Source organism: Pyrgilauda ruficollis, unplaced genomic scaffold, assembly GCF_017590135.1.
Source record: "Pyrgilauda ruficollis isolate IOZ18807 unplaced genomic scaffold, ASM1759013v1 scaffold95, whole genome shotgun sequence".
NCBI classification, from domain to species: Eukaryota; Metazoa; Chordata; class Aves; order Passeriformes; family Passeridae; genus Pyrgilauda; species Pyrgilauda ruficollis.
Genome location: NW_024531599.1, coordinates 1,334,370 through 1,348,999, shown reverse-complemented (window position 1 = coordinate 1,348,999; position 14,630 = coordinate 1,334,370). Strand labels below are relative to the sequence as shown.

At 57.3% G+C, this 14,630-nt stretch overlaps 1 protein-coding gene across 1 annotated transcript in view; it reads left to right on the top strand.

Annotated features, from left to right (window-relative positions):
* LOC121365430 (receptor-type tyrosine-protein phosphatase V-like) overlaps positions 1-12,775 on the top strand; it is a 35,160-nt gene extending 22,385 nt beyond the window's left edge. The window contains exons 22-38 of the mRNA XM_041489604.1: positions 181-228; positions 636-729; positions 1,576-1,666; positions 2,160-2,236; positions 3,059-3,193; positions 3,685-3,807; positions 4,255-4,415; positions 4,771-4,906; positions 5,383-5,462; positions 6,149-6,236; positions 6,684-6,774; positions 7,408-7,484; positions 7,792-7,926; positions 8,442-8,564; positions 9,013-9,170; positions 9,927-10,062; positions 12,244-12,775. Of these exons, the coding sequence (XP_041345538.1) occupies positions 181-228; positions 636-729; positions 1,576-1,666; positions 2,160-2,236; positions 3,059-3,193; positions 3,685-3,807; positions 4,255-4,415; positions 4,771-4,906; positions 5,383-5,462; positions 6,149-6,236; positions 6,684-6,774; positions 7,408-7,484; positions 7,792-7,926; positions 8,442-8,564; positions 9,013-9,170; positions 9,927-10,062; positions 12,244-12,303 (1,813 nt within the window). The 3' untranslated portion in view covers positions 12,304-12,775. The remainder of the gene's footprint in view (positions 1-180; positions 229-635; positions 730-1,575; positions 1,667-2,159; positions 2,237-3,058; positions 3,194-3,684; positions 3,808-4,254; positions 4,416-4,770; positions 4,907-5,382; positions 5,463-6,148; positions 6,237-6,683; positions 6,775-7,407; positions 7,485-7,791; positions 7,927-8,441; positions 8,565-9,012; positions 9,171-9,926; positions 10,063-12,243) is intronic.
* The last annotated feature ends 1,855 nt before the right edge of the window (positions 12,776-14,630 follow it).

Sequence of the window (14,630 nt, the reverse complement as noted above, 5' to 3'; positions counted from 1 at the left end):
GAAACAGTCTTGGGTTTTTCTTTAGTATTTCTTTAGTGTAATATTCTTTAGTGTATCTCTTTAATATGTTATTTAGTATAGTAGTAGTGTAATATAGAATAGCTTAATAAAGCAGTTATTCAGCCTTCTAAATCATAGAGTCAGAACACATTATTCCCTAACGCTGTGCTTTGATTCTAGAACCAAGAAGAGCAGCCCACCCCAGGAGATGGTGACCTACAGCCTGAGGTGAGTGCTGGAGTCTGCCTTCTGTGTGGCCCCACTGCAGCTCCCACTGTCCTTCACCTACTTCCTTTTTCATGCTTTGACTCAGGAAAAGTCCAGCTTGTCTTCTCCCCTCAGTTATTTTATAAATCAGCCTTTCCCAAGTTTAGTATTTATTGCCCAACTCCATTCCAAGTCAATGCATTGTCCACACCTCCTCTGTGAGTTTCTGTAGAAGGAGAATATTCTCATCACCTTGAAATCCCTCCCAGTATTTTAACTGCTGGACCTTCCCTGGGCAGTGAGGTGGCTGGAAACCCTCCCTGTGTGCATCCAGGTCTCCCAGCAGGGCTGTCCCAGTGGCACCTGGCAGACTGGCCAGGCCTCCCAGGAACTAAGGCAAGTTTTCCTCTGGACTTCATTTCCTGCAGAAACGTCCACCGGCCAGTTCCCCTGCAGAGCTTCAGGCAGTACTATGAGATGAAGACAGCAAATGCTAACCAGGCTTTTTTCCAGGAGTTTGAGGTGAGATGAGACCCTCCTAGAGATGACACCTGGTTTCTGCACTTGGTGGCTCATGCTGTTGGCTGTCCAGTATGGAGTGCTCCTCTCCAGGGTTGGTCACTCATCTCTAGCAATCCAGCCAGCCTGAGGAGCAGCCTTGGAGGCCAAAGATTGGATGGACCAAGTGATAAGCAGTTCCTTCCTCAAAACCTGTTTTGTTCAAGTTCTGGTCAAAGCACATGTGGCATGAGGTGAACCAGCACAGAGAAGAGAGCCCCAGGCCTGACTGGAGGTGAAGGGGAGAGGGGTGGCAATGAGAACCACCCTGACAGTGGTAGAAAAGAGCCTGCAGCCAGAGGGAAGGTCAAGCAACACTCTCAGACCTCAGGGTCAGGCTGTGAGCTTCACCTCAGGCTGCCTTCCTTGGCTCCCACTGCCAACGTCTGCAGCCTCTGGACTGTTCTGCTGCAACATCTTCAAATTCCTATCAGCAATTTCAAACCCTCCCCAGATCACCCTTTTGTGGCTTCTTGAGTGAGGACAGGGGTAGAAGCAGATGCAGCACAAGCTATTTCTGCTTGCTCAGCAGAAAATCCTCTGAGCTTTGTGGTAGATTTCCAAGGCTTTTTCCCCCAGTAGTTGTTCTTGGGCTTTTCTTTTAAATATGAACAATGCTGTTGGAAAAGGCAATGGGGAAAGCCACCATGGCTCAGAGTGCACAGGCCATGTGAGGGAGGAGTGGAGCAGTTCTCTGTGTGAGGGTAATCTTTACCCTCCAGACAGAGCCACTGGCCATGAGCAGGGAGCTGAGCTGAGCAGGAGCTCTCCAGAGGAGTGTTTGTGCTTATGTTTTCCCCTGTCCTACAGGAGCTGAAGGAAGTTGGGAAGGAGCAGTCGAAGGTGGAGGCTGAGCTGCCAGCAAATGTCTCCAAGAACAGATATCCCCATGTGCTGCCCTGTAAGTGCTGTCTCCTCCCTTCTCCCCCAGCCTGCAGGGTGGGAGCTCATAGGGCAGTGTTCAAGGACAGGCTCACCTTGCATCCCTGCCAGGGTCAGTGCCTGGCTGCTTTCCTGGGAGCAGGAGGACTCTTGAAATGGGCTCAGTTTCCATTTTCCTGCTGGAGACTCAAGGCTTAAAGGTTGAGGCATGGCTGAGCCCCCATCCTGCCCAGCTCTTCCCGCTGGGCTGGGTGAGCCCAGCTCAGGATGGGTCCCAGCAGGAGACCAAAGGGGGTCCATGAGCTTCACTGGTGGGCCTCATGGCCCCAACTCTGTTTGCCAGTCCCCTGCTAGCCCAGCTGGCAGGCGGTGCTCACCTCTCTGGGGAGAAGGTGCCTGGCAGAGCACAGAGCCTCCTTGCTGGAGCTGCTGGGGCTTCTCCCACTGGGTTCCCAGGTCCCATGTCCTGCTGAAGGGCTCCTTGGGGCTCACCTGTGTGTGGTCTCTTCCAGATGATCACTCTCGGGTCAAGCTGAGCCAGCTGGGGGAGGATCCACACTCAGACTACATCAATGCCAACTTCATGCCTGTGAGTGCCCACCTGCCTGCCCCACAGAGATGTGGCACAGGGCTCTGTCACAGAAGCTCTGCCTGGGCTGAGGCAGAGTGTTCCCTTCTGTGAGGGCTGGTGGGCATGAGATGTGCTGGTGAACAGCTGGGCACAGCTGGCACAGGCCAGTGAGGAGCAGGGGGGAAGGTGGAGAGCTGTGGTTGCCCTGTAGCAGGCATTGATGGAGCCTGTGAGATGGCAAATGCTGTGAGTGTGGGAGGTCTCTGCTTTCTTCTCGTGGACTGTCTATCCTCTTCCATCACCTCCCAGCTTACTGCCCTGTCTCTCTGCCTGCTCTTTTCCCTTCTGGTCTGTGCAGCTGCATTTGAACAACCCTGGAGCTGTGCCTTCATCCCCCATGTGTGAGGTGTTCCCAGGTAACAGGCAGGGCACGCTGCATGCATGGGCCATTGTGTGGATCTGGGGCATGTGTGTGTCCAAGGGCAACGAAATACCCTGAGACCTTGCATGCTCACTCTGCCCTCAGCAGGGAAGGGGAAGCACAGGGACAACCCAGATCTGTATTTCTCTGGTTAGACTGAATGAGGAACTGCTTGGAGGGAAATTGTGTGGGTCACTTTATTCCAAATATGTAGAAAGTGTAGCTGGGCAGCTCATGCTTCCTGTGAAATCAGCTGCTGCTGAGATCAGCTGCCTGGGAACTGTGCCCATGTGGGCTAAGGGCAACAGGAATTTCTCCTCTACCACAAAAACAGACCAGGCACTGACTGGTCTCAGGACAGGACCCACCTGCCTTGGCAACCTGCTAACTCATCTCACTCTTGTCTGCCTCTTGCTCAGGGCTACACATCCCAGCAGGAGTTCATTGCCACCCAGGGGCCCCTAAAGAAAACCATAGAGGATTTCTGGAGGCTGGTGTGGGAGCAGAATGTCTGCAATATCATCATGCTGACAGTGTGCATGGAGAACGGGCGGGTAGGTTGGTGCCAGCCCCAGCCCAGCCCTGACCTGGTGGTGGGAGCTGAGCCCAGGGCTGGCTCTGTGTCCTCCACAAAACCCCTGCTGTGGTATGGCTCCAGGCTGAGCACAGCCCACACAGATTCTCTGACAGTTTGGGGGAAGAGAGGCTGATCTGTGCAGCTCAGCTTCAGCTTGGGATGGGAGCTCAGCTAGGACCATGCCCATCACCCTCAGATATTTCTGCAGAATTTGAAATTGCCATGTCCTCTGGCTGTTCCTCCAGTCTCCAGGGCTAATGAGACCCATATGGGTCCTTTTTTCTGGAGGAGGCTGAGATCCAAATGAAGGAGCTGTGAGGGAGAGCTGTGCAAAGCTCCCAGTGGGAAGGGGAAACATCCCTGCCTGCTCCCCAAGACCTGTCCTGGCCCCCCTTCAGCTGCTGCTGTGTAGATGCTCCCTGGGAGCCAGATCACCTGGTCCCTCACTGGGACCTTGTCCTGCTCTAGGTGCTCTGTGACCATTACTGGCCATCAGAATCTGCCCCGATGTCCTATGGGCAGGTGAGGGTCCACCTGCTGATGCAGAGCAGCTCTGAGGAGTGGACAGTACGGGAGTTCAAGCTGTGGCATGTGAGTGCAGACACCGGGGGCTGTGGGGACCTGGCAGGGGTTTGGGGTGGGCACTGGCATTTCTCCTCAGCAGTGGTGGCACCTGTCCCTGCCATTTCTGGGGCTCAGAGAACACCCGAGCCCTGAGGAGCAGTGAGGGTGACATGGGGGTGTCCAGCACGTGTCGTGCTGCTCTCCACCCTTGCTCTCTCATTTCCATGTCCCTGCACCAGGACAGCCTGTGGTTTCCAGGCCATGTTCCCTGGCAGTCAAAGGCAGATGTGCTCCCTCCCACCTCCACAGCCTGGCAGGGGCTGTGGGGGAGCACGGAGGAGCAGAAGCCACCAGGCAGTGCAGACCTGATGTTGGCTGTTCCCTGCAGCTGAGCTAGGTGTCCTCAAGTGCCCAGGTGCTGTCAGGGGTGTGAGGCTGCCTGGGGGCTGCACACCCATCAGCATTCCCCTGCAGGAGGGTCTGCAGGCAGAGCGCTTCGTGTCCCACCTGCACTACACAGCATGGCCCGACCACGGCATCCCCGAGTCCACCACTTCCATCATGACCTTCAGGGAGCTGGTCCAGGAGCACATCCAGAGCACCAAGGATGCAGGGCCGACCCTCGTGCACTGCAGGTGAGGCTCTGCCCCACGGGATGGTGGGGGGATGATGGGAGAGGGCAGGGGGATGAGGGATGCACAAACTGTGAGTGAGGGAAGGCAGTGCCCAGGAGACACAGCTGCTCTCTGGAGTCTCCTGCTCGGGTGTTGAGGGGTACAGGTCTGCTGGCAGCCTGCCCCAGGCTGTGGGGCAGGGGGACATGGTCAGCACCAGCCCAGGGCAGCCTGGATGCTCCTCAGCCCCATACCCCGCCGGGGCAGTGCCTGGTGTTCTCTGGCAGTGCCCAGGGAGCAGCTCTGGGAGCATGTCCAGCAGCAGGAGGGAGCCAGGGCTGTGGTGCCAGGCCTTGTTTAACCCTTGCTGTCTCAGTGCTGGCGTGGGCCGCACGGGCACCTTCATTGCCCTGGACCGGCTGCTGCAGCAGATGAAGCAGGAGAAGGCCGTGGACATCTTTGGTGTTGTGTACACCTTGAGGATGAACCGGTACCTGATGATTCAGACACTGGTGAGATCTCTGCTCCCCCTTTCCCCTGGCCCCTCACTTGCTTCTGTTGAAGTTCACAGGGCTGGCAGTTGGATGAGCTGGCCAGCCAGCCCCAGCACCCCCAGGCTGGTCCTCGGCCTGTCACTGTCATCCTGCTGCTGAAAGCAGCAGCTCAGCTGGAGTGGAAATTGCTGGAGGGGGTCTTCAGCTGCTTCATGCCCTGCTAGACCCACAACAGCAACATCCAGATTCTGAGACCTCCCAGGAGGCTCAGAAACACCCTGGAACACTGAGGAACAGGATCAGGCCCTTTGCAGGCAGTTTTTAGGTCACACCATGTTGTTGGTCTGTGATACTCCCCAGTCTGTCTCCTATCTCCAGTCCCTGGGGCTGGGACGAGGTGTCAGCATTGCCCTTCAGGAGAGGGACCACAGCCCCTCTCTGGTGCTGTCTCTGCAGTGTGATGCTCTGTGTTCCTGTCTGCCTTTGCCTTCCAGTCCCAGTACATTTTCCTGCACAGCTGCATTCTGGACAAGATCTTGGAGGAGCCTCTCCTGGATTTATCAGGGACACAGAGGTAAGGCCTTGCTGTGCTTTGCCACTCTGCCCACCCTGATCACAACCCCTCCCAGCAAGCCTTGGCAGCAGGACAGAAGGACAGGAAGCCCAGCAGCCATCCCAGGTGCTGCTGTGGGTGGGTTGTTCCTGCAGCACGGGGTGCCCAGCACAGAACAAAGTGCAGTCTCCTGGGTACCCCAACACCAGAGGTGTGCAAAGCTGTCCTGGGGAAGGCATTTCCCTCAGCCTCTGGCTTCCCAGCCCACAGGCATGCCCTAGAGATAGGTAAAACTGGAGAGGCTCATGGCAGCTGGGTGACCTTGGGACGTGCTCCTAATGGAGGCCAAGGGGATGGAGCAGGGTCCAGTTGGCTGGGCATGGCTTTGACCATCTCATTGTCTTGGGGCTATATCTGGAGGTCATGCACTTGTCTTTGTGGTCAGATTGTCTTCTCCCTCATGCAGAACAGGATATCCTTGTCCTTGCTGCCTCTTGGGAATGACCTCTGGGCTGTGTCACCCCTGAGTCCTGCCTCTGTCTAGAGGACAGCAGGTTGTCATGGGCCAGAGCTGGGCTGGGGGCCTGGGAAACCCCTGGCATTTGAGGAGTGAAGGTCTGCTCACAGCCCTGTCCACCTGCTGCAGACACAGCCTGGTGCTGCTCAATGAGCTCAGCCTCACCCCTGTGCCCTGGCTCTCTCCCCAGGTCCTGCCCCATCCCACTGAAGAGCTTTGCCCAGCACTATGCCCAGAAGGCAGCCAAGTCCCACATGGGCTTCCTGAGGGAATATGAGGTGAGAGCAGTCCTGGGCAGGTGCAGGGAGTGCTGCCATTGCTGTGTTTGCTGGGGGGACCTGGGGAGTGACTGAACCTGCTGGGGCTGGAGGACACCCTGTAAGTGCCTCCTGAGTGGCTCCCATGCCCCAGTTCCCTGGGTGTTCTGGCAGTGTCCCCTCTCCATGGCATTGCATGCCCAGGCACACAGCTCCCTCCTGCATTCTGCACTGGTCAGGGTCTATCCACCACCCCCTCCTGCCCAGGTGCCTGCCTGGACAGCAGCAGCCCTCTCCTGACAGCATGGCACTGTCCTGGCAGCCCCCTGCAGAGCTGCTCTCGTGGCTCTCCTGTTCAGGCTGTGCTGCCATGACCCCTCTGCCGAGTCCAGGTGTCCTCAGGAGACCCCGGTTCCTCCTGTCCTGACCCTCCCTCACTGCCTCCTCCATGCTCTCTCACCCTGGCAGGCTCTCCTGGAGGTTGTCAAGGAAGAAGCCAGCTCTGCATCACCATCTTCAGGCAGCCAGCAGGCACGGCCCTCCTCCAGCATCCTGCCCTGTAAGTTCTGGGACACCTTGCATCCTCATCCTTCCTGTTCCCTGTCCTCCTGCATGGAGCCAGCCTGGAACAGGGCCAGTAGTCCAGAGCATAAGAAAGTATTTTGAGTCTTTGGTGACTCCCCCAGAAGGTTACCAAGGTGTTTGGGATGGAGCACAAGGTGCTTGGGACTGGGATAAGTGGGTTTGCTCAGCCTGGAGAAGGAAAAGGGGAGATCTTGCTGTTTTCAGTTACCTGTGGGAAGGCACAGGGAAGCCATGGAGTCTTCTCAGAGGTGTGGAGGGACAAGAGACAAGGGGGTGGCTTGGGAGGGTAATCCAGCTAGTAGAAGGAATAGTGAATTTCCATGAAGATGGTCAAACACTGGAACAGAGGCTCAGAGGACTCACAGGCTCTCCATCCTCGGAGAGAGGCAGATCTCCAGTGGCTCAGACACTGAGTGACCTGCCCTACAGGAGCAGGGATGGAGACCTGTCCTTTGGGAGCCAACAGGCTGGAGATGAGCATTGCAGAAGGGAATGCCTTTGCCAAGAAATGGTGAAGGAAGGATTGGATTTGTGTGACAGTCAGTCTGCAAAACCTGTCTCAGCTCAGGAGTGCCTGGAATCCCTCCAGCTGCCACTCTCTTTGCAGATGATCGCTCCAGGGTGAAGTTCTCCCTGCTGGAGCAGGGCCCTCTCTCAGGGCTGCTGCAGGTCTGGCGTGTCCCGGTGAGTCCCACCCCAGCAGCAGCACCCACCCTGTGCCTGTCCTCATGCTGGCTGTGCTCCTGCTCTGCTCCACTGCTCCCTGTCACTGTGCTGCTGTGTGGAGCAGAGGGGACTGCAGGGACTGAGGACATCCCTTCCCTCCCCTGCCCACTTTGGGCTGTCCTCACCTGCCTCCCTTGATGCTTTCACTTCTCTCCTTGCCTCCTGACCTGCTGAGCTCTCTGCTCTTCCTGACCATTCCTGCACCCACCTGGGCCAACAGAGCATCCTCTCCAGCAGGGGAGTGACATTCCCATTCCCCACCCAGGGCTGCAGCTCCAGCAGGGACTACCTGGCTGTCCATGGCCCTGACAAGGTGACCATGGAGGACTTCTGGACCCTGGTGTGGGAGCAGGATGTTCACACAATCCTCACGCTTCTGCCATGGCAGGAAAAGGGGGAGGTAAGGCACTGTGCCCACCTGTGCCATGGCAGAGGGGGAATCTGTTCAGTGCAGTTGGAACTAGCAGAGCTCTCAGCTCTTCACTGCCTTCTGAGTCCTGGGTGCAAACCCAGCTTAGCTAAAGCTGGACCTTTCCTGTGCCCAGGTGCTCTCACAGCTTGTCATGGGAGACAGTCACCCCCATGCCTGGACTCAGCTGGTGCCCTTCAAGCTGCATGTGTGGGACCCAGGGCAGCAGCTCCTGCTCTGCCCAGCCAGGGTGTGGGCACTGGCTGAGCAGACTCCAGCTCAGAGCTCTGAGCAGAGCTGCCAGGCAGCTCTGGGTTCCCACATGAGCTGGCTGAACCTGCTGGTGTTGCTGGAACTCCCTCAGGTTTTATTTAGGTGGGGGATGAGCTGACATGGAGAGATGCTGGAAGTGCTCTTGGTCCAGCCCCACCACAGGCCCCAGAGATGGTTGCTGGTGTGACAGACAATGCCCACGAACAGAAAGCCAAATTCCTTGTTGCACACAGGTCCCAGGTGAGGTGTGCTGGCCCCTGGAAGGAGATTCTCTCTGCACGAGGACACTGACCATCCAGTGTGACACAGAGAAGTTTGTCTCAGGATGGAGATGTACCCAGCTCAAACTGAAACACGTGTGTGTCCCTGGGGCTGTCCTGGCTCCCACCTCCGGGGTGGGGGTGGCTCTATAGGGATCTGTAGGGGCTGAAGGATCTGTGGGACTTCTCCAAGCTGCAAGAGCCAACAGTCCACAAATGCAGGAGTGAGTCTGAATTGCAACATCCAGAACTGAGTGGACACAGGAGATACATGGGAGAAGCCCTGGGGGCTGATAGGTCTGTCTGACCCTTTTGAAGTTCTCAGTTCCCTCTCCAGGAGCAAGTCAGGGTGCTGCGGGCAAGGACAGCAGGTTGCCAGAGTGGGTGGTGGGCAGTGCCCCAGCAGAGATGCCTGGACAGCTTTACACAAGCTGGCAGAAAGCTCAGGGGAGCCTCAGAAAGCCCAAGGATGGGAGAGCTGGGGCACCTCTGCATCTAAACTCACCGTCCCTCCCCAATACCCACAGCTCTTTGTGTCTCACAGGAGAAGAAGGCAAAGGAGAGGCAGGTTCAGAGGTTCCTGTACACCCTCTGGAGCAGCAGGAAGCAGCCTGATGTGCAGAGCCTGGTGGAGCTGCTGGGGGCTGTCAGGCGGGGCACACCCCCCCGCAGGAGAGGGGGTCCTGTCCTGCTGCACTGCAGGTACCCTGAGCTCCACCCTGAGCTCCATCCAGAGCCAGCAGCTGCACAGTGCTTGGCATGCCAAAATCTGTCTTGGTTTGAACAGCCAGGTGTCTGCTAAGGAAGGCAGGAGCCCTCCTTGAAATAGAAAATGTAAACCCCCTCCCTCCAAGTAATTATAATTTTGAAATTAAGGGGGGCTCTCAGGCAAAGATATGGGAGCTGGAATAACAGTTCCTAACTAGGAAAATTAAAAATACAAATAAAATAGTACAAAAAGGAAAACCACTGCCAGAGTCAGAGCAGGAGCTGACCCCCTGTGGGTCAGGTTGGTGGCACAGTCCCATCCCATGGGGGCTCAGCCCTCCTGCAGTGCCAGCTGTGCTTCTGCTGGAGCAGGGATCCTGCACAAGGCTGGAGTTTTCCTCTGAAGCTCCAGGGCTGCTGGAAATGGGTCATGCCCTGGGTCCATGGGAGCTAGTTGAAGTGCTGAGCCTGGGAGGTCACAGGGCTCTGCCAGGGGCTGGGAGAAGACAGGGCAAACAGGGCTGGGCTGGGGGAGTATGGGTGGAGCAGGCATTCCCAGGCTGAGGTGCCCAGGCCATCCCTGGGTAGCTGCAGGGATACTGGGAGCAGCCCTGATATCCCCCCTTGCTTGCACAGAGACAGCTCACAGTCCCACAGTGCCCACATGGCTCCTTGGACTGGTGCCCTCCTCCAGAGGGGTTCAGCTCAGCCTGGCCTGGCATCAGTGACCCCTCCCCTTGTCCCCTGCAGTGGTGACTTGAGCCAGATGGGGACCCTGATCTCCCTGGATTGCCTGTTGCACCAGATGAAAGCTGAGAGAACCGTGGACATCTACGGCGTGACCCTCCAGCTGGCCAGAAGCTGCTGCCTCATGACCCCAACTCTGGTAGGTGGGAAGGAGAGGGGTGGTGGGCTGGGTGCAGCAGAGTCTTTGTGCTGACCTGCCTGGAGCTGGCAGCATCCTGCCCACTCCTGGGTGCTCCCTGCTGCCTGTCCAGACTCAGCAGGGATTTACTTCATGCTGCTCTCCCACCCTGTGGCTCTGCCAGCCACCAAGGGCACTGACTTTTCCAGGCAAGAGTTTTCCATTGCCTGGGTTCTGAGTTAAGATCAGTTAAATTGCATGTGAACTCAGTAAATCAAAGCACTCTTCCCACTGTACTCGAGGAAGAATGGAGCACTGGTGTCACCCTTCACAACCTGCCTGCTTCCCCTTGGCTGCTGGGCATGGCTGTCAGCCTGGGCACCCAGAACCTGCTGGTGTCCCCTTGGCCAGCACTTTCTGCTGCATCCCCAGACCCAGAGCCTGCTGTCACAGCTGGGGCTGCCTGCCAGGACAGTGGGACACAGTGCCACATTAGCAGGTGCCCTGTGGCTGTAGCACTGTCTGATGGGGCTGTTCTGTGCCAGCCCAGCCTTGGTGTGCCAGCCCTGGTGGGTGCTTGTGGCACCAGTGCCTCTGGACATGGTTCAGTTGCTGCAGCTGCTGAGTGAGCTGCTGCACAGCCCTGGAAACACTCCCCACAGGGCACAGCAGAACTGGGGAAGATCTCTCCAAGGCTTCCCAGCTGCAGAGCCTCCTTCAAGAAGCTAATTACATTCTTAATTAATGTGAACCATGTGCGTGGTGGGAGCCAGAGCAGGGCAAGGCGGCGGCTGCCCTGCTTCAGAGCTGCTTTGTGCTCCCGCAGCGCCTGCCCTGCAGGGACACAATTCCCCATAAAGGCACAGCAAGGGCCCATCAAACGCTGCTGTCCTGCTGCAGGGGGGCAGCAGAGGAGCTGCTTCCCCTCAGAGCAGCAGGGCTGCCCTCCAGCCTCCTCCACCCCTCTGGGGGCTTGCCAGCACCCCTTTGTGTCTGGCGGGGTCATCAGCTGCTGCGGTGCTGCAGGCGTCGGGTTTTTGGGGGGGAAGCAAGGGGGAAGATGAACCTTTGATGGATATTCAGGGATAACTGTCAGATGTTAAGCACCACCAGCTCCAGCGTGGTGCATGTCCCAGGGGATGTGCTCTTGCATGTGGCCAGTCCCTGAGTGTGCCTGGGCTGCAGTGAGCCCCGGGCTGTCACTGCCCGTTTCCCAATCAGACCTGACTCACAGCAGACACTCTGTGACCTGGAGCCTCAGCCATTGTGTGCTCGGTGGCACGGTGAGGCTGAGCCCCCGGCACAGGGAGGAGGCTCCTCGTGACTTGTGGCTCAGCCAGAGCATTAACGAGCTCTGGGGAATGCTGCTGGGCCCCTCTGCAGCCCTAATCCCCCTGCCATGCCACGTGATTCCAGCCCACACCATGTGCTGGCTGGCCTTGCTCTCCAGCTCTGTGCCCTCAGTACAACCTCATTTACCTTCCTCACATCTTGCCTACTCAGTCCTGGGTTTGTGGCCTGGTGTCATTTTGGGGCAGCCTGGCATTTGGGCAGAACCTCATGTCAAACACAGGGACTGGGGATCTCAGAGCCCACACCCACATTTGGACCTGATGGATCAGTTTGGTGATACTAAAAAGAGACAAACAATGCAGCTGGGCTAAACCCACACAGATCTTTCTGTACCTCTGTGAGCCTGCAAGCATCTGCCCTGATCTGCTGTCAGCTCCTGACTCTGGTACCCTAGGACTACACCAAGGGAAACTCCTGGTCCAGAGGTCTTCCCTCCTGGCCCCAGGTCACTGCCAGACCCCAAGCCTCCAGCTCTGTGCCCTGCAGCATCCCTGGAGTTGCTCTTTGCTCTTGTTTGAGATGCAAACACCACAGCACATCCAAAAACCACTGGGGCCCTTGGAGGGGAAGCCAAATGAAATTGTTCCTTTGCAGCTTGGATGGGATGTTCCTCTCAGCCCCACCACGGGGGGCTGAGGAAGGGGAAACAAACATGGTATAACAGGCTTGATTCTTCCTTTCTGGGTGGCTGTGGTGACACAGTGCCATCATGGACTACTGGGGAGAGCAAATCCTGCTCTGTTACCAGACACTGTTCCTTAATTAGGATTTTTTAAAGCAAACTGCAAGGTTAATGTGTGACCTGGAGGTCTCTGTCAGAAACCTGACTGTGACCTTTCTCCATTGCAGGACCAGTACGTGCTCCTGTACACCTGCATCCAGGACATCATCACTCAGAACCAGCCCTAACCCACCTGGCCCTTCTGGCACCTTCTGCCTGCCCCTGCAGGGCCCTGTGCAGGGCTGGGGGCTGGTGGGGGCACCGTGGGACTCCTGGGTCAGAGGGAGCCCTGCAGGAGCAGTGACCTCCCTGGGCAGTGTCCCCAGCATGTGCCAGCTGTGACTGGGGGTGTCCTGGACACACAGACAGCGTCCTGCCACGCACCACTGCAGCCTGTCAGTGCACACACCGGGAGGGGCTGGGCAGGATCCTCTCCTCTTCTGGAGATCTCTGAGATTTCTGGTGCCTGGAGGGCTCTCTGCCCCCTCAGTACACACTGCGGGGCTCTGTGGTGCCTCTGAGCCCAGCAGAGCGTGGAGCACTGTGGTCTGCAGTGCCCCTGGGCTCTCTGTGTGCAGCTCTCAGCTGTGCTGTGGGCAGAGATCTGGGGGAGCTGCCTTGTCTCAGCTGGAATGGTTTTAGGTACAAACAATAAAGAGCCCTAGGAAAGTGTGTGCTTGTAAGGGGGACTTGGCTTTTGAGGGGTCCAGCTGATGTGAAGGCTCCAGCACAGCAGCTGTTCCCAAAAGAGCAACTGTGTCCCCAGCCAGGGGACACAGCAGTGTCCCTTGGGCACACCAGATGCTGCAGTCCATGGCACAGCAGCTTCTGGTCACTCTATTCTGCTCCTTCCCCTGAGGCAGCACTTGTGCAGTGAGTGTCCAGCCCACCCAGACACATTTTCAGACAAAGCCTGGGCTCACAGCTGTGAACCTGCCCCAAGGAACAGGGCAGAGCCACCTGGTTCAGCTGGCATACTGGTGAGCAGCTGGCAGCCTCAGCTCTGCTGAAACTGGGTTGTCCATGCAGGGATGTGGCTGCTCTGCAAGCAGAGGTGACCATGCCCAGGCTGAAATCACGAGCAACTTGGTTCACTGAGCTGCAAGTGCAGGACAGAAGGAAAAGTTAAAAAAAAGAAGATGGTTTCACAAGCATATTCCTCATGTAGAAAAACCTGTATCTAGGACCCTGTTTGCCCTTCTCCCCTTCAGGCAGGGTGGGTTGTAGTGCAGCCTCAGAGCAGTGACCCTGCCCCAGTGTGGCCCACACTCCTGCCCACTATGCCATGTCCTGTGGCAGCTGCCTTGGGGTGGGGTGAGGAGATGTAACAGTATGACAAGGGGCTCCCAGACCTGCTACGAGGAGCAGAGAGCCCCAGGTGGGTGACTGAGTTGGCCACTCCTCCTAATGCCCCTGTGATTCCACTAGAAGCTTCTCCTTCCAAAACAAGGATCTGCACCCCAGGATGGGACACCCAGGGCACCTCAGCCTCAGCCATCCCAGCCCTGGGTGAGGCCTCTTTTGCAGCTGGCTATCCTTTTCCCCCCTCCTAACTCAGGTTTCTCTTTGGCAGTTGCTGTCCCACGGCCTCCTGCTCCCCCCTGCACCACCCAGAGTGCTGTGCAGCCCTAGCCAGGTGTCCTGCCTGGTGTCCCCTGCACCACTGCCCAGCTGTGGCCATGGCAGGGCACAGCTGGCAGGGAGCAGTGTCACCCCTGCACACAGGACACCTTCTGTGTCACGCCTGCACACAGGACACCTTCTGTGCTGCAGGCAGAGCTGCTCAGTCCCCTCAGCTTGCTCCCAGCTCCAAGCTGCAGCACGCCTGGCCTGGGGGAACCCAGGTAGTGCAGAGCCTTAGCCCCACAGAGGGCTGGAATTCCTTCACTGGACATGCTGTGTGGGCAGTGCTGCCTTCAGCACAGCTCAGACCATCCTGGGTTGCCCATGGGCACCCTCAACCCTCCTGAGCTGCATTGTTCTGGATGCAGTTGCTGTTTGGAAATGTTTCTGTGTCACTACATCTTTGTGCCAGGGTCACCCAGCCGTGTGATGTGCGCTGCCACTCGCTGCTCAGCCTGCACAAGTGACCATCCAGTGGCTCATTACACTGCTGTTCCTGGGCAGATGCCAACATGCCAGGGGCTCTCCAGGAGGATCAGTGAATATCCCAACATGAAATGGCCTTGTGAAGCTCAGTGGATGCTCTCATGTGCACAAAAGGATTTATGATGTTGCCTTGGGAGGAGCCCAGCCCTCGCCCTTACTCACAGGGAGCCTGATGGCTTTATGACTTTTATGTAACCAGTAACTCCTAAAGCACACTGGGCTGCAGGATGAGGGTCACAAGAGGGAAATGTTGTTCCCACAGCCAAGATCAGTGGCACTGGGCTGTTGGCTGCTCTGCAGCAGCAGCACCTGCCCTGTGTGTCTGGGCCACCACAGGACACCCCAGGGCACACTGGATGTTAACATTCCACTAGAAGCTTCTCCTTCCAAAACAAGGATCTGCACC